Below are 18,355 nucleotides of genomic sequence, written 5' to 3' on the forward strand. Positions count from 1 at the left end.
GCGCCAGACCTCTATCTCTAGTGCCAGTTCTCTCCCAAATGTTCACTCTTTCAGGGTCTCCCTCCTCCAGGTATGGACCCTCTCTCACAAAGTTCACAGGGTCTCCCTCTGCCAGGCTCAGACCCCTCTCACAAGGTTCTCAAGGGCCTCCCTCTACCGGGCTCGGACCCCTCTCACAAAGTTAACAATTTTCAAAAAGGGTTTTGGGAATTCCAAACCCAGAATGCACTGTCAGGATTTTGCTCCCACTTCTCAGCTCCCCATAACCGCATTTGGCATTGGGAAAAGGAGCTAAAGGGGATATTGTTCCAGGGGGTCAGGGTCTCTTTCACTGACCCTCAGAGATCTGGGTTCGCCTGACTGGCCCAGGGGAGGAGTCTTACTGTGGGTACTGTCAAGCAACCCCAGCTGCCCCTGGTCTTGGCTTCTGGAGGTACAGCTCCCTCTCCACAGTGTAGTCTGCTCTGGACTCACATGGTCAGTGTTAGGGCGTTTTTCTCCTCCTCCAGGTCTCCCAGGGTCTCTGCAGCTCTTCTGGTCTTCCTCTGGCTTCGTGCACCATCCAGCATCCCCAACTACCTCATTGTGCATTCCTGCCCCACCTTTTATACTTCCTGGGAATGGTGATTTGATTCAGGTGTGCATGGTTGGAAGGGACTGCCTGACTTTGCCTGTCCTCGTTAGAGAGACAAAATTAAATGGTGGTGGTACAAAGGAGTCAATGGTCCATGGATTCTGATGGGTAATCCTCATTTCTCCTTGTTGCTTCCTTTTCTTTGTAGTAATTGAAGGACAGGGTGAATGAAGGGATTTCTGGGAAATGTAGTGAGTTGCAGATTTTGGGAGAAGGTTGGCTGAATAATTATTAAAAGGTTTGTCAACAAGAAAACAGGGTTTATGAGGTTTGTAGTGTTCCACTGAAGAGAAGGGAAGGCTATTGTCACAAACAGGGGAACAGAGGGGTCATTGTGGATAAATGGGTTTTCTCCTACCTTTTTCTAAAGGAAAGCACTGGGGTAGGATGGGACTGTTGTGGCAATATCCTATAAAGACTGAGGGGTTGTCGGTAGAGGTGTATCGCAGGAAAGGGGATGCTGCGTCTCGCCCGAGGGCTTTCCTTCCGCAGCCCCAAGGACCCCTTGCCCAGGTGATCCTCCCTCGCTTGTCTGCCCCCATGGTCGGGATCCAAGAGCGATGGTCCTCCCCTGGTCACCTGAACAAAGGATCCCTGGGGTCTACCAGTGAAAACGCCCTCAGGTTTCTCACAGGAAACACATAAAAATCCAACAAAATGCGACAAGCAACATTGCACAGGAGCTTTTTCCAACTCCTTTTTATGATGCCTTTGTGCACAAAATATGCCAGTATAAAAAACATGTTCATGTTCGCTGTGCCCATACATGTCCATGGAAGCTGCACCAACATTTGCCAGTATTACCATACAAGGACCTACTCCTATTGGCTTTACCAGTAATAAATGATGTGCCACAGTAAAGAAATATGTCCACACTTCTCCTACCAAAGTGGGCCACTACCATCTAGGAACTCTCATCATGCTGCCTTCACCCTTGATGCCCAATAAGGAATACCATGTCACAGTAAAGAAACATGTCCAGATTGGACCCATCGATGTGGCAAGTACCAGGCAGGAACACTCACCATGCTGTCTAGTAAAAAATGCCATGCCACGGTGAAGACTTGTCCAGACTGGACCCACTGATGTGTTCCAGTACCACGTTGAAACATTCATGCATACACTGTTGATACGTGGTTAAAAAAATACCATACCACAGTAAAGAAATGTACAGACTGGAAACACCAATGTGGCCTAATGCCACGTAGGAAGACTCATTGTGCTGCTTACACCCTTATTTCCCCCTCGAAAATGTTATGGCACAGTAAATAAACCAGGCTGGATGCACCAATGTTTGTCAGTACCACTCGTGTTGCTGCCTTCGCCTTCACCCTTGATGTCCAGTAACAAATGCCTATCACAGTAAAGCAATGTCCAGACTAAACCTAAATGTGGGCCAGTGCCACGTAGGAACTCTCATAATGATGCCTTCACCATTGATGCCCTGTAAAAAAAAAGCTATTGCACAGTAAATAAACGTGGGGGGCAGTAGTATAGGCCCGGATTGATGGGTCCAGTCCGGATTTCTTTTACTGTGATATGGCATTTTACACTGGGCATCAAGGATGAAGGCAGCACAATGAGTGTTTTTTAGGTGGCACTGGCCCAGTACCACATAGGAACACTCATTATGCTGCATTCACCCTTGCATGGCATTTTCTAGTGGGAATCAACTTGATATCTAGTATAAATAAATGCCATGCTGGGATGCCATCCCTCCCCTAGAGTCCATTCCACTACCTCTCCTGGAACCAGAGCCTTGATCCCAGAGCCTGGCACACATGCTTTAGCAATCACAGTCTCATTCATTCTTCATTCACTCTCACATGCAATAGCATTCATACAGCATTCATTTGTCATTCACTCACGTTCACAAACACAGATTTCATTCTTCACTCACATTCTTTAACAAGCATCAGCATTCATGATGTATTCTCCATCCAGTCTCGCATTCACCTACGCTGCATACCTGTACAGCATTATCTCACACACTCTCATACACACATGCACTCTCTCATTCTCGTAGCCACACACACATATTTTTTTTAATTTTCTTATCGGCAGCCCCGCACTGGATTCTGGTCTTCTCGGCCTACTGCAACGAAGGCCCTCCGGCTCCCGTGCAGCATAGAACAGAACCCAGGAAGCAGAACATGCTTCCTGGCTCTTGCTGCAAATGCACAAAGCAGCTGCAGCACTTTTATATTGACACCCCTCTGGATCTGGATCTGACAGGAGGTGTAAGAGTGTCCCCTCACACATGCAAGCCAGCATTACCCAAACCTGCATCCCCAATGGGCCATGCAAGGCTGGGGAGGTAAAACGCACGTGGCTTGCATGGCTCATTGGGAATGCACGCTGGCGTACTACTGAACTGTCAAAGGAGAACCACATTTTCCTTTGACACATTAGGCCACCCCAAATGTACTGCCTCACCTGAAGAAAGCAGATGATGGAAACACTCAGTGTTCACACTGGGCTAGCTCAGCTCCTCCATAATGAACAAGGGTACTGGTGGGTCAGCGCCCACTTCCCATTATGGATGAGGCTCCACTGCACAGCGTTCACTTGGCTAGTTCTTTCCATGACCTTGGTTCTCTGCGTTCAGTTGGTGTTAGGTCTCTACATTGCCTTGGTTCTCCAGATACCCTTGATTATATCTCTCCAAGACTTTGGTTCTCAGTGTAATGAAATGACGAGTGTCCTGCAGGAGTACAATGGTGAGTAGTGGGCAAAACGTTACCTGTATTCATGCCTACCCCTACCAAAAAAATCTGGATTGAAAGTGGATTGCTACTGGATTTTCCCAAACATTTAAATCCTCTTTAAATCCTCTTTAACTCCAGAAAACTCCCATTGTACTCAGAGGATTGCTTTTGGCTTCTTTTTGGCTTCATGCACCCTGAAATATGTTAATTAGCAATCCTCAGTGGAATGCAATCCCAAAACAATCCAAGCAATCCAATCCCCAAACAATCCACTAAAAATCCAAAAACAATCCAATCCCCAAACAATCCACTAAAAATCCAAAAACAATCCAATCCCCAAACAATCCACTAAAAATCCAAAAACAATCCAATCCCCAAACAATCCACTAAAAATCCAAAAGCAATCCAATCCCCAAGCAATCCAATCCACTAAAAATCCACTCACCAAACAATCCTATAAAAATCCAAAAGCAATCCAATCCCCAAACAATCCACTACAAATCCAAAATCAATCCAATCCCCAAACAATCCTATAAAAATCCAAAAGCAATCCAATCCTCAAACAATCCAGCAAAAATCCCAAAACAATGCAATCCCCAAACAATCCTATAAAAATCCAAAAGCAGTGCCATCCCTAAATAAATACAAAAGCAACGGATTACATCTGGCTTCCTTTTAGCTTAATGCACCCTCGTGGAGATCCAAAAGCAATGAAATCCCCAAATAAACCTTTTGAAATCCAAAAGCAATTAATGTAGTCACCAAATAATACTTTACAAATCAAAAAAACAAAGCAATCCCAAAAATATCCTTTAACAATATAGGCATTGTTTCGGTTTATGAGTTGGAAATAAATTTTGGAGTTTAACAAAAATAATGTTTACTATAATCCTGAAACGAAACGCTTAAAAAACACATTTGGTGCACCTTGTTGAATTGGGCTTTAAAAGCCTCACTGTGGCTTAACTGCTGCCCATTTTAGAGAGTTGCATTTTGAATTGTTTTTAGAACTATAGTGATGACTTATTAGGTCAGTCATTTAGGTAAAATGGCCTTGAAAGTCAAGACCATGTAATGGCATATTAACTATATTTAAAAAGAAGCGACACATTTTTTCCCCCCACTATATTTATTAAAACAAGGCAGAGATTCAATCGGACACTGTGTGCATAGCACAAAAACACGACTGTAGCAATCCCAAACATGGGTGCTTTACAATTAAAAAATGGGTGAGAGGACCCAGAACCAGTCCAGAAAGTCACACGAGTATCCAGGCCCAGCCCAGGGAGCAAGCGAGTCCGGTGGGGTCCAGCCCAGGGATCAAGGTTGAGAGGGGACAAGGAACCAGTCCAGGGAGTCACCAGTATCCAGGCCCAGCCCAGTGAGCAAGCGAGTCCGGTGGGGTCGAGCAAGGGTGAGAGGTGACCCAGAACCAGTCCAGGGAGTCACACGAGTATCCAGGCCCAGCCAAAGGAGCAAGCGAGTCCAGACCAGAGAGCAAGGGTGAGAGGGGACACAGAACCAGTCCAGGGAGTCACACCAGTATCCAGGCCCAGCCCAGGGAGCAAGCGAGTCCGGTGGGGTCCAGCCCAGGGATCAAGGTTGAGAGGGGACAAGGAACCAGTCCAGGGAGTCACCAGTATCCAGGCCCAGCCCAGTGAGCAAGCGAGTCCGGTGGGGTCGAGCAAGGGTGAGAGGTGACCCAGAACCAGTCCAGGGAGTCACACGAGTATCCAGGCCCAGCCAAAGGAGCAAGCGAGTCCAGACCAGAGAGCAAGGGTGAGAGGGGACACAGAACCAGTCCAGGGAGTCACACCAGTATCCAGGCCCAGCCCAGGGAGCAAGCGAGTCCGGTGGGGTCGAGCAAGGGTGAGAGGGGACCCACAACCAGTCCAGGGAGTCACACGAGTATCCAGGCCCAGCCGAAGGAGCAAGCGAGACCTGTGGGGTCCAGCCCAGGGAGCAAGGGTGAGAGGGGACCCAGAATCAGTCCAGAGAGTCACACGAGTATCAGTGCCTAGCCCAGGGAGCAAGGTTGAGAGGGGACACAATACCAGTCCAGGGAGTCACACAAGTATTCAGGCCCAGCCCAGGGAGCAAGCGAGTCCGCTGGGGTCCAGCCCAGGGAGCAAGGGAATGCCCAACTACACTTGTGTAGAAAAGACCAGGTCTGGCTCCTTCTTCATCCGGTAGTCCCCAATTTTATTTTGAAGGGCTTTTCTGTACTCGGATGCAGAGAATACTGGAAAGCCCATTTCCCTGGCTTTACATGGATAAATTCTGAAATGCAAAAAAAGATAGTGTAAAAAGTTTGAAAAGAGCAAGCAAAGTACAACTAGTCGCCGATATAAACTTTATGAAAAATAGCAACTGGTAATGCAGGCTATGTGAGCAAAGCGGTTCATGATATGATCGTTTATTTATATAGCGTTGATACACAATGTGTTTCAAAGCGCTGCAAGGGAGAGAACAAGGGACAATACAATGACATTCTTACAGACCATGAACAGTAAGGATGTGAAATTAACTATCGTACTCGGCCTGACGACATTTCAGATAGTGCTAAGACATAGATATGATATGGCATTTATAACGCGCCTATACACAAGTGTTTCAAGGCACGACGAGGCAAGGGAGGGGAAACGGAGGGAAGACAGACTAATAGGCCAGGTGACATTGAGATTGCGCAGGGGCCGAGGGAAGGGGAAAAGTGCATGGAAAGGGGGGGTGGGAAGTGCGGAGCAGAGGAGAAACGGATAAATAGAAAATAAATAACGAAGGCAACAAACAGTGGTAGTGCAGCCAACAAGTGGCAAGTGCTGGGATAAGGCAGAAGACAGGGTGTGTCTAATAAGTGCATAAAGATAAAGGGTGGGGGGGGCTGTATGGGTACAGATATAGACCCCAGTGCAAGGGGTTGCCCTGAGGCCGGGTGGGTGGCACGGTGAGCAGGTACCAGGAGTGGTCTAGAGACCTCATCAGGTGTGACAGGGGAGAGGGAGGAGAGAAGAGGGGGGCCCAAGAGATGAATTGTGAAGCAATGTGCACACCAGCAAGATCAATCTCTAGTGTTCCATGTGAGAAAACAGTCAGGAAATGGATTTCTATCTACACACATGACACATAAGCGCCCAACTCACTTCCCACCTAAGTTACCTTTACTCTATAACACCCGGTTATTATTATCATCAGATGTACATGTACATCATTTATTAACATTGGACTGATACAAGTCTGGGTTTGCTCTAAGCTCGAACCTGTGTTTGCAGATCATGCACAACTGTTTGAGAAAGTGCCCATCTCAATGAGCTACCTTACTTCACAACACGCATGGTACGCATCCATGCTTGCAGCATATGGCACACATTTCATGAGCACTACAACTCTGCTGCCCCCACAACTACAGGACCATTGGCTCCGTTATTAACTAGTTGCTCTCCATGAACACATGTTCAAACACACTTTCCCCCACCAGGAGAACTAACTTGAAGATTATATACCATGCCACCTATAGCATAAAACGCTTTCCGGGAAAGCAATATGTCGTGTTGGAATCCTTCTGTTTTCAAGATCATAAATAATGACAAAGGTGTGAAAGAACTGCCCATAATTTTCACTTGTGCCTCCACCCTACAACACTGTCCATATGTGGGCACATCTCCACCTACATGCCCCCATTACAATAAAGCACGGCGCTTACGTCATGCGAGAATGCTTGATAAACAGACAGTAGCTTTAAGATGTTAAAAAATTAAACTGTGCGCTTCTAGGCTTCTATATCCTTGGTAACATCCCAATCTCACTTGCAGGCTGCCATTGCAGACCTGCCCTCTTATCCACTAAATGAACAGTCATGCCCATTTAACTAATTCCTTAATCTTATCTAATCTTCTAATCCTAGTGCTAATACCGTGCAACATTGCACTTGTACCGGTGAAAGGTTTCTGCAATCTGACCCAAGGTGGAAATGTATGGCCGTTCAGCACTCCTACTCAGGACTTTAGTTTCCCGTGCCATGTGTGAGAACAGTCCTTCACTCCTATTTTTTTGGGACTGGGTGGCCTCAGGCATGGCAGGGGGGACTTGAGATCCGCGTTTGTGACTCTGGTGTAATGTACACATGTAAAACATTACTTTTTCTGGAGTGACAACCCTGGTAAAAATGATGTGAATCTCACCCCCATTGAGTTTTCTGACTCCAATAGATGGTTTAGGATTCCCGTGTTTAAGGGGCACTCTGCCTTTCCACATCCCCACGTTACAAGGAGAAGCCAAAAAGTGTTCTGATGGTACTAAAAATCTAGAAGGCCCAAACAATAAGACACAGAACAGCCTTGCACATATTTTCCTTTTGCAAAAAGCCTGGAAATGATTCCCCTGACCATGCGTGAGAAAGGCATCCATTCCCGATTTTGCTTAGAGTTCTAGGACTTGGAAGTTTTCCTAAATTAGAAAAAAAACTACAAGTCCCAGAATTCAAGGGGAAAAACAGGATTGGTATGCCTTCTTACACGTGGCCAATGGCAACTTCCGAGCCCTGCTTTTAGCGTTGGTTGTCGGATATACATTATATACATTTGAAAAGCACATTTATATTGTGCGAGGTAGCTTTGCATCCACTGTGGAACACTTCAGATTTGTAGAACTAAGGTTACTTGGTGACTTTCTCTTTGAGTTACACCAGGAGAGGGATCACTGTGCTTTTGTGGAATAAGCCCAACCAGGGAGGTGTTAGTGGTTGTTTCTAACATTTAGGGGTCACCTACAAAGAGAGCCGAGCACTGCACGCAGCAGAACTCCCTGCCCCAAGGCTCGCCCCTGTGTCACCCCTGTCTGAATTCCCAGCAGGAAGCCCCCCCACCCCACACAAGGAGGACAGCAGAAAGAGAAAGAAGGAGAAAGAGAGACCGACAATTGCCAGAAAGAGAGCCAGCTGGAGGCAGAGAGAGCTAATATGGGAGAAAAGAGAGACAATGTGAGATACACGACCGGAAGAAAAAGCAAGAGGCCGGTGTGTCTGAAGAAGCAGTAACTCAACCAGCTGCTGACAGTGACACCCAGAGCAAGATGGACGGGCAGCGGGGCAATATACAGAAACAGAGCAAAGAGACAGGCGAGAGGGAGCGCAGGATACACAGGCAAGGCTAGCAGGAGGGAGGCTCGAGGCGCTCCAGAAGCAGGGATGGAGTGACAAGTTTAGAGGAAGGCTGAGGACAGGATACACTGCAAGAGGGATTATGAAACTGGATAAAAGGTGCGCGCAATAGCCAATGGGGCAGAGTGAGCAAGAAAGGGGGACACCAATAGGAGAGTGAGAGACTGCTGTGTAGGAACGGCAAGATAGAGAAACAAAGAATGGTTATGGTTAGGTTACCCCTGCCCCAGACTGTAGGCTGGTAACCGGCATGACTTGAAAAGAAAGCACAGCAAAGGATAAGAAAGAAAAGAAAGACTACTCGCCTCCAATTGCCGAGCCGTAGATGTAAACCTGTGAAATACACACCGGCATAAACAGCTTACCCGTAATTCCAGAGCCAAGTCGAATAAACACTTGTGCACTTGTACAGATGGCTCAGAAAGAACAAAATGCTCGGAGCGTACACCGGTATCTATGCTCCAACCTGCTGCAGGCCGTTGGCCGTTTACCACCAAGAAGGACGAGACGTCAGCAGAGAGAGCTGGAGCGCTGAGAGATTCACAGCCTGAATAGGTCGAAGTTTGATCTGCAGGCGAAGCAAAAACACAGCTCCCAGCAGCGTTGCAAGCTATCTTCGCCGCTTGAATCCACGCGTAGCTGCGGTCCACCACAGCTGCATCCCTCGCTGCCATGACTGCTTCAGAGGAAGACACCCTACACAGGGAGTGGGGGCGTCAAGCTGCACCGCCTAACACGGCCGCCTCCAGCGTCCTCCTTCAAAGTCCTTTCATGGCTTGTCCTGCTAAGGCCGGTCACGCCAGCGCTGTTGCAGACCTCACCAAAAAAAACGTTTTAGCAATGAGTGCTAAGCACAGATTGAAGCTGCAACAAGAACAGCTTGTTTGTTCTGAACTTTTGAACATCAGCATAGAGTTTCAGAATTAGCCTAATTCTGAAGAATATGTTGTTGCCCCTTTGAAATTAACGCCCAGGCCCACACAGCTTTTGACAGCTAACCCCGCAGTCACTAAAGAAGGGATAATTGGGTCCGATGTCAAGAATAAGGAAATGGAGAATTCAGAGGGACTCGGGAGAGTCCATATGGTGTTGATACAGCTGGAATTAATGGGGGATCAATCAGGACAATATGTAGTCTGAAACATGGATAGGGAGAAGGCTGTCTCTAAGACTTTAGAGCCCTGGCCTCTTCTTTAAGAACAGTTGATGCGGGAGCTCGGGGCTTGTTCGAACACCATGGACTTTCAGAGATGGGTGGCATTGGTGGGTTATAATGTTCTCACCTCGTATTTGCCTGACCCAGAGAAGTCCAATATGCTGGAAACTGATAGTATGGAAAACTCCACACAAACTTCCCCTTCTCCCGAGAATTACCAGCAAAAGGGCTGTCAAACAGACCCTATGGAGTCCAGTCACGCAGGTGTGCCTTTGCAGGTGAAGACTTTCCCCACCGCAATTGGTCAAGGGGAAACATATCACGAGCAGTCACTATGCCACTGAATAAATCCGCTTTGCTGGTCGCTTCTCCATTTGGTAAGGACCTCCGACAAAGGAAAACTAAAATGGCCAGTATCACGGATCCCAGCTTAAGGAGTTTTGCCTTAGACTCGCGAAACGTGATTATCACTAATGTTGCCAAGCCCAATCAATACGAATCTAGGGAGGCCCTGGAAAATAAAATCTTGGCATGGTTTAATTCCAAACTGGGGACTGGCTATGTGTGATAACGCAAGACCTAAAAGTGCTCCATAGAATTCAAATCGCTAACTGGTGTTCGAGCGACAACACTGACTCATTATTAGGGGATGTGGGTCCAGCAGTTTGCCGATGTACCTAAAAAGAATCTCTCTCGCACAGCACATATGTCCCTCCACGACCCTGAGAATTGATTTGAACTGAATTAGTTGTTTAACTGTTATAGTTGCGTTTTGCTCCCTTAGTTGGACTACACTCTCCCAGCTGTACCGTTCTTTGATCTGCTCTCCCCAGTTAGGCCTGTGTCACTATGTTATTGTTAAGTTGTGTCTTTCGTCTGCTCAGTTGTCTGTTGCAATTATGTTTTGGTCTTTGTCATATGTATGATTTATGTTATGCGCCCTGCTGCCTGCAGGATTTCGGCGCTATATAAATATACAAATATAAATATAAAGTGTCTACTGCACCTTCAAACTGCTACAAAGCAAGAGTGACCCCATAATAAAGGTTAATCAGGCTTAGTTAAGAGATGTATCTTCTTTGACTTGTATGTTAACGTGTGCCAAGGGAAGGGGGTGAATGTGATCCAATAGCCACCCAAACAGCAATAGTACAAAAGTCCACAATAAAAGGAAAATATGTATACTTTGATCAAACACACCATCTGCAAAAATAACTAAATAGAAAAACACTACACAAAACAGCCCCATGAGGAAAGAACACAATATGCAAAGATATCAAGATGCAGCACTCTGTGTCATGAATCAGGGGTGAAAGGCAATTAAAATGTCAATGTTCTTGTGTGCAAAAAGGGATTAAAGATGACCTGATCACTCTCTATGCCATAAAACTGGACATGGGGGGCAGTTAGCAGTCAATAATAACTTTGTGGTTCTTGATGGTTCAAGAGTGTTTGAATCCAGCTCAAATGCACCAGTCGCATTGTTCCAGGCAGGGGAGTAGGTGTCGAGCCGGGGTCGAGCTGACATTCGTTATGGTTCGCAAAAGTGTGGATTGTGAGGGAATCCAGGGTCAGTCGGACAGACGGTTTGACTGCGACAATGCTGGTGACTGGATGTGTAGTTCCAGAAAGGGTGACCGATACAGAGCCAAGAGTCGCAGTTCGATGAGACCACCAGGGTTGGTTGGACTGGTGATGAAGATTGGCAGCAAAGATGCCAGCAGTTTGAATTGCGGCTTCAGGCAGCGTTCAACAAATTGTGGAGCATAATGGTCACCAGGGTCGGTTCAATGCCAAAGCTGCGGGTGGCTGGATGCATAGTTTGAGTCTGGTAGCTCTGATGCAGTGTTCAAAAGTTACGGTTCAAAGATCCCCCATAGTTTGTTTGACTGTTGAACCTTGGCAACTAAGATGCTGGTGGTTTGAAAGGTGGTTTGAAAGTGGCGAGTGCAGCGATGAGCTTCAAGTTCGAGCGGAGGCAATGAAGTGCTCATCTGATGTGATGTGACAGCGAACTAGTTAAAGCATGAAGAACAGCAGCTCAAATATTGGTTGACTGCCAAAGGCACCTTTGGATGGTCCTGTTGGTTCAACCGGGGTTGAACAGCCCAAATCACAGCTTCCAGTGAATTAACAACGAAAACACAGGGATCGTGGCTGGCTTGACTCTCAGCTTGCTGTGAATCACAATCCAGGGACTCAAGGATAAGATTAGTCCTTTTTCTCAGGCTCCCACCACAGGGGAGGCCGGTACACTCCGTCAGGGGTTCTGCAACACAATGAGCTCCTCGGCAGCACTGTTGCTGGCAGAGATGCAGGTCTTGCTCCAGCAGCAGATCACTCCCCCCCGCCCCCAATGTGCCCTGGAGATGGTTAGGAAGCAGAGTTTGCCTCTGCTTTGAACACTCAGTCTTCAATTCCGGTGGAGAGCTTTGGATGGGCTGCTTTCGCAACAGAGGTCCAATTAATGCTTCCTTAGCTTTTTTGTTCAAGAGTGAATCAACGGTGGCGTGAGACACTCCTTCTTTTAAAGTCAAAGTCCACAGGAGATTGGACCGAATCAAGCCTGTTTTAAGTGTACAATCCATGGTCTTGAGACAAGTGATCTTCACTTTCTGGCATCACACTGAAAGTGCTTTCTGCTGAAGATAGTGGCGAGGACAGGTAGGAAGATTAGAGCGCAGGATGGTGGAACCTTCCTCAAGCTGGTCTGAACTATCTGCCTGCACTAACCTCTCCCCCTTCCCTTGTCAATAGCATCAACTGGCCTTTTGGTATGCAGCACACTAGTGTGAGGCAAGTCCTTTTGTGAAGGGTGTGCCTTTGATTCCTGTTCCCAGCACAGAGTCCTGTGGAGTGGCTGTGTCACTAGAGAGGGTGTTACCTGCCCTCACAATCGATCAAAGATAAGCAACCCCCAGGGCTACAGTCTTGGTGGGAGAAGCAGCGACAACCTGGCTGGGGGCAATAAACATAATCCTTTTACAGCTGTGTTTCACTCACAGGGCTGTCGTGTGATACTAATTTATTGTGGCTGTAAAAATGAGAAATTCCCTCCCGCACACCTTAACACATACATTTGAAGGTACTACCTGGACAAGCGACTCATAAGTATAGGGTTTGGGGACGGAGTTGAATATCTTCAGTGCAGCCCCTGTTCTGCAGAGACTTGGCTGTCACTGCAGCTGTCAAATGGGCACCTGTGACCTCTGAACCTGCTCTGTGCGATTGGAGAGCAGGTGCTGCAGGTCATGCTACTGAGGGTCTACTCTGAGTTGACAGGGGCGGGACGGGGATTGAGATGTTTACACCACTTGGGATGGAAGTCAATTTGACCACAATGCGTTATCTAGGCATGAACCTTACGAGGTACCTCGAGAGGTTGTTTGCTGCCATGAAAATTATGGTACGCCTGAGGGTTTTGTATCTGTTTCAAATACTTCCAATACGGATCCCTGAGGGGTTCTTTTGTGAGCTACGGGGTAGCCCTACACAGGTTCCTGTGGCAGGGGAAGGTCAGAATTTCCATGGAAACCCTGACTTTATCAATGGAAATGGGAGGGGGGGCCACCCCGATATGCGGCTATACTATAAGGCTGCCCAACTCAGAATCCTAATTCCCCGCTTAAGGTCACAAGCAGACCAACAATGGGTGGCCCTGGATAATTTTCACATGCGCCCTGCTACAGTCGGGGAATGGTTGTGGGTGCCTAGGAATAAACTGCCAAGGGGAATCCGAGATCACCCCGCTTTGGGGACAATATGGGATATCTGGAGGCAAGGAGCAGACATGAAGGGGGTCACTACATGGTCTTCACCCCTTGGACATCTCTGTGTACCGGGAGTTAGAGACAACATACCTAACCCAGGTAGATTTCAGGAATGGTTTGAAGCCGGTCTTGAGAGGGTGGGGCAGCTTTCCAGGGGGGGAACTTTGATTATCATAACGGATCTAGAAGAGACCCTGGGTATAGGCAACCTCTCAGTATTCTTGTACTCGCAACTAAAAGGGTCTCTCACAGAATCAAATGTTATGGATAAGACAGGGCGAGATCTCATCCCATTGGAAACTTTGCTGGACAGGAGCACTGAAATGAGAGGGTTCATATCAGCCATGTACGGGGCTCTGGTTGAAGCGGGAGCCGGGACCACAGAGAACCTGAGAGGGAGATGGGAAAGAGATTTGGGGCTGGAAGTGAATGAGGTCCTCTGGAATAGATAGTGAAGGGGCGCGGGGGGGGTCACTAAGACGTTGTTGTCTTGCCAGTACTCCATTAAGCTCCTCCATAGATGGCAGTTTGACCCGGTTAGACTGTCAAAGATGTATCCTGCTGCGAGTCCCAAGTGTTGGAGGGGTTGTGATGAAAGAGCTGATTACTGGCATATCTGGTGGGGCTGTCCCAGGATACAGGTCTTCTGGGATGAGGTCCTTGGGTGGATCAGAGACCTGGAAGGTGCACCCAGAGATTTAAAAAAAACCTTGATCATGTTTGGGATAGAGGAGGTGGACGGAGAGTACTCCAGGCTCCCAAAAATAGCTGCACCCCTATTGTTGCCCGCCAGGGCGTGTATGGCCACTAAATGGAAACATGAAAACCCACCCAGCAGAAGGGAGTGGTCCAATGTGGCCAAGAGCATCTACACCATGGAAAGAATAACGGCGTGGCTTCATGGTAGACCGGGACCACTGGAAATGGAGTGGCACCGCTTCATTGTATGATATATGAAATCCCACATGGATGTAGGGTAGTTAGAGATGGTACCACATATAGAAGGGGGTCCAGGAAGGAAGTGGAGTAACTGAGGGCACAGGAGGAGAGGTTGCGTCATTCAGAAGGTGCTTCCTGAGTAGAGGGGAGGAAAGAACGAGGGGCCCCAAAACGCAGATTCTTAACATGACAGGGGCCTCAGAAACCAAGCACAGAAGGAGTAAGCATTACCAGGAGGAGGGAAGGGGAGGTAGGGAGGGCAAGGGTGGCGGGAGGAAAACGGGGAGTTGGTGGGGGTTTGTTCCCGTTCTGGCTGTTTGTGTGTTTTTTGTGATTTGGTTATGTTGCACTGTTGAACTGTAACATTCTTCTGCAAAATAAAATAAAACCAAATGTGAAAAAAATATATATTGAAACTGATACTTTGCATCACTTAAAAGCATCCATCCATCCGTCCGTCCGTCCGTCCGTCCGTCCGTCCGTCCGTCCGTCCGTCCGTCCGTCCATCCATCCATCCATCCGTAGATTTAATAGATCAACCCTCCCCTTCCCACCCCTCCCGAATAGCATACTGGCATGGGATTTAGCACTACTCACAGTACTGCCCCTTTTGAAAGAATTATTGAGGCAGATGGCCTTAATGTACAGAGCACTATCCTGTGCAGCCAGCTGTCTACTAGCCTTTACAACAGAAGTGAATCACCTGAACTTTAGGTTCAGTCTGAATATACACCTTTTCATCTAATCTCTGAACACGATTCCCTGATCTTGATGTTGGCAGAAGTTGCATAGAACAGTTATGTTTGCAATTTTCCATACATTCTTCATCACTCTCTCCCACTCTCGTGCTCTCTCTTTCCATAGGCGAGAATCAGGTCAGCACATCTGATTTCATTGTCATGCAGTTATTTCTCCACTCTCTACATGTATCAGCCTAATTTGTTCCAAACTCTGTCTGGGACCAGACCTATCGAGCCTTTTCATTGGGTCAAAAATGACATGGGACAAAGTGAACGCCTAAACTTTTTCTGACAGGCGAAGCAATGCAAACTTTTAACTCCTTTTTTTGTCCTGCTGGGACAGTGAGGGCCTGTATTCCTCAATTTTAAATAGGGGCATTGGTCACTAGTAAATGTATGAGGGCGTGTAATGTTCCTGAGGATGAATTCAAGCCAGTTGTACACTTTCCCTCCATTCTGGCAATGAACCATTGTCTACCCGGAGATGGGCAGTTCCACAGAGATGATGCCTGTCTTGTTACCATTCAAATGGAGGGCCCCTTCGTGCCTTTGAGGCTTCCATGTAGAAGCAGTCCTTTGGCAAAAGCATTTGCGCTTTGCTGATCAGTGCCTTTTCTCTGGGGAATGGGATTGAGGTTAGTCCTTCACTATCAAGCTTCTTTATTCTTTTTGTTGAGGTTTTTGTACTCAATTAACAAGGGAAAGATTCCTGCTTTCTCACCCCCACATGTTTTATGCAGAATAACATTCCTGGTAGGTTTGACCATTTACAAGCGAAGTGTTGTCTGATTATTGTCTGTTTCTTTATAACAGGGCCTCTGATTGCTACCTCTGTCTTTGCATTGCGACCAAAAGCGAAGGAAGATACAGACCAGATCAGTCATTTGGAATCTGAAGTCAAATGCACTCTGAACCCGGCCCTAAGTAAGTAGGACCGGCAGAAGCACTGTGTGTGGATCTGCTTAAATAGGGTTGATTTCCTCAAAGTCTCTTTTGCTTTCTCTCACTGTTGTATACACACACACTCACATGCGCTTGCACCATTGCACATGTACACACGTTTTCCCTAGCACACGCAATGCTTTCAAGCATAGTTTAGGGTTGTGTTGGAATATCCCCAAACCAGTGGCTTTGTGTACTGTCTTTCCTAATCCATAGCAAGAGGGCGTTGTGGCATACATTGGAATTTGGAAAACAATATGAGCTCATTTATTTACTTTTCTTTTTGATGAGATGCATATTTCTTTCAAAGGTCAACTATTACATTCACACAGGAAGACTGTGTTTATGAGAAGTCACGTTGGTTTCAATTCATCAACACTGACAAGCTGAAAGAGTTTGTATGCACTTCTATTAATGACCATGACCTGACCATTAATTCATTGGTAAGAAGGGCTGGGGCAGTGGGAGGAGTTTGGGCAATGGAGAGTTTTCTGGGTATCTAGCCCCCCTTCTGTTGAAAGTTGTTACATCTACAAATTATACTGTTACACAGTCACCCACGGGAAGACCATGGTGTAAAGACTGGAGGGGGGTGTCTGTACTCCTGCTCTCTATATGGTAGAGGAGAGGCACAGAGGACCCCAGCCAAGCATCTCTATTGTTGGTAGCAATGGACAAGCAATCAGGGCCTAGCTTCTCAGGAGGTGATGCATGCTGGTTCTTAAGTACAGTGTGGTCCCCAAGCACCCACACAAGAATGTCCACACACTGTATTTAGTTAAAACAGTCTTTATATAATTAAAGGAGAGTTCCGGGACTTTTTTTTTATTGTCCCTACGGTTCGGCCATGTGTTTTTAAGCATAACTCGGTAGATCGTGGAAAACTTTCCTATGGACCTTACCCGACTTTTCGTCCATTAACGCACTCGAAATCAGCCGCCATTTTATGATAATCCTATCACTTGCCGCATCGCCCTGGCTCACCTGCTTTTGCGGCACTAAATCAAATCCCCCGCCCCTGAAACAGACTTGATCAAAACATTCATATTCCCCGCCTCTATCCGTGACGTGACTGAGCTGCGTAGGCAAACGCGCCCAGGCGTCTTCTACGCGACTCCACACAGAACCAGGAAATCAACACAGATGAGCTCAAACAACACAGCGCGCCACAATTGGGAATATGAAACTGTACTTTTAAATTAAACCGCAAGATTGTAAATTTGGTAAAGTAAATTTATTTGACATCAAATGTTTTGAGAATATTCAGCGATTAGCATTTTTATTTGCACATGTTCCAAAAAGTTCCGTTTCGAGGCACACGATGTTCCTTTGCTGTACACAGGGTCTTAGATCATCTCACAATACAGCGCCACAATTCGGAATATGAAACAGTGGTTTAAAAGCAAACGGCAAGATTGTACATTTGGCAAAGTACATTTATTTGACATCAAATTTTTTGAGAATATTCAGCGATTTGCATTTTTATTTGTTCACGTTCCGAAAAGTTCGTTTCGAGGCACACGATGTTCCTTTGCTGTACACAGGGTCTTAGATAAATTAATTTTTATTTGCTCTCGATCCAAAATATTTCGTCTTGAGGCAAGCGATGTTCGTGTGCAGTAGACATGGTGTTGGTTTACGATAAAATAAGCTCTTCGGTCGCACTGATAATCGCATGGCTATTCCAACAACGAGGCACTAGGGCACCACAACGGTCTGTATGTTGCATCTAGCCATTAGTACCGCGTAAGGGCATACTTGTACTTGGCGATCGTCCCACAAAATGGTCAGGGTGCTAACGTTGTTCACGCGGAGAAGCAACTGGCGATTATAGAAGCCATCCGCCGGTGTTTGGTACTCGTGACACAGACAATAATGGACGATGTATCTATTTGAAAAACATAAAAAAAGGAAATTAGTCTCACCATCAGATCTTTATTAAAATTATTCATTTTATATATTAGGTCTGGAAATTATTTCATAGCTAGGACAGTGCAACTGGGTTTTAAACGTCAAGGGGGGCTGTAGGATACTGAGACAGTCCCCCAGTGCAGGGGTTGACAGGGAGTGCAGGTGGAGAGTGGAAGGGCCCAGGACCGAGATCGCAGACAGTGGACCAGTTGTAGCAGGGGAGAGGGAGAGAGAAAGCAGAAGCAAAGGTTTTGAGGTGCTTCCGTAAAAGTATGATATGATATGATATGGTATTTGTAACGCGCCTATACACAAGTGTTTCAAGGCGCGACGAGGCAGGGAGGGAGGGGAACAAGGGGAAGACAGACAAACGATCCTACTAGGCCAGGTGTCATTCAGA

General features: G+C 46.8%; 1 protein-coding gene across 5 annotated transcripts in view; it reads left to right on the forward strand.

Moving 5' to 3' along the window:
• Positions 1 to 18,355, forward strand: part of LOC138510532 (zinc finger protein 398-like) — a 191,296-nt gene that overhangs the window by 45,028 nt on the left and 127,913 nt on the right. For 3 of the 5 annotated variants that reach the window (XM_069626256.1, XM_069626258.1, XM_069626259.1), the window contains exon 3: positions 15,916 to 16,026. The exons of the other annotated variants lie outside the window; for them this stretch is intronic. In XM_069626256.1, coding sequence (XP_069482357.1) covers positions 15,916 to 16,026 — 111 coding nt within the window. The remainder of the gene's footprint in view (positions 1 to 15,915; positions 16,027 to 18,355) is intronic. 5 annotated transcript variants of the gene reach the window in all.

This window comes from Ambystoma mexicanum, chromosome 6p (genome assembly GCF_040938575.1).
Source record: "Ambystoma mexicanum isolate Mex_15411 chromosome 6p, UKY_AmexF1_1, whole genome shotgun sequence".
NCBI classification, from domain to species: domain Eukaryota; kingdom Metazoa; phylum Chordata; class Amphibia; order Caudata; family Ambystomatidae; genus Ambystoma; species Ambystoma mexicanum.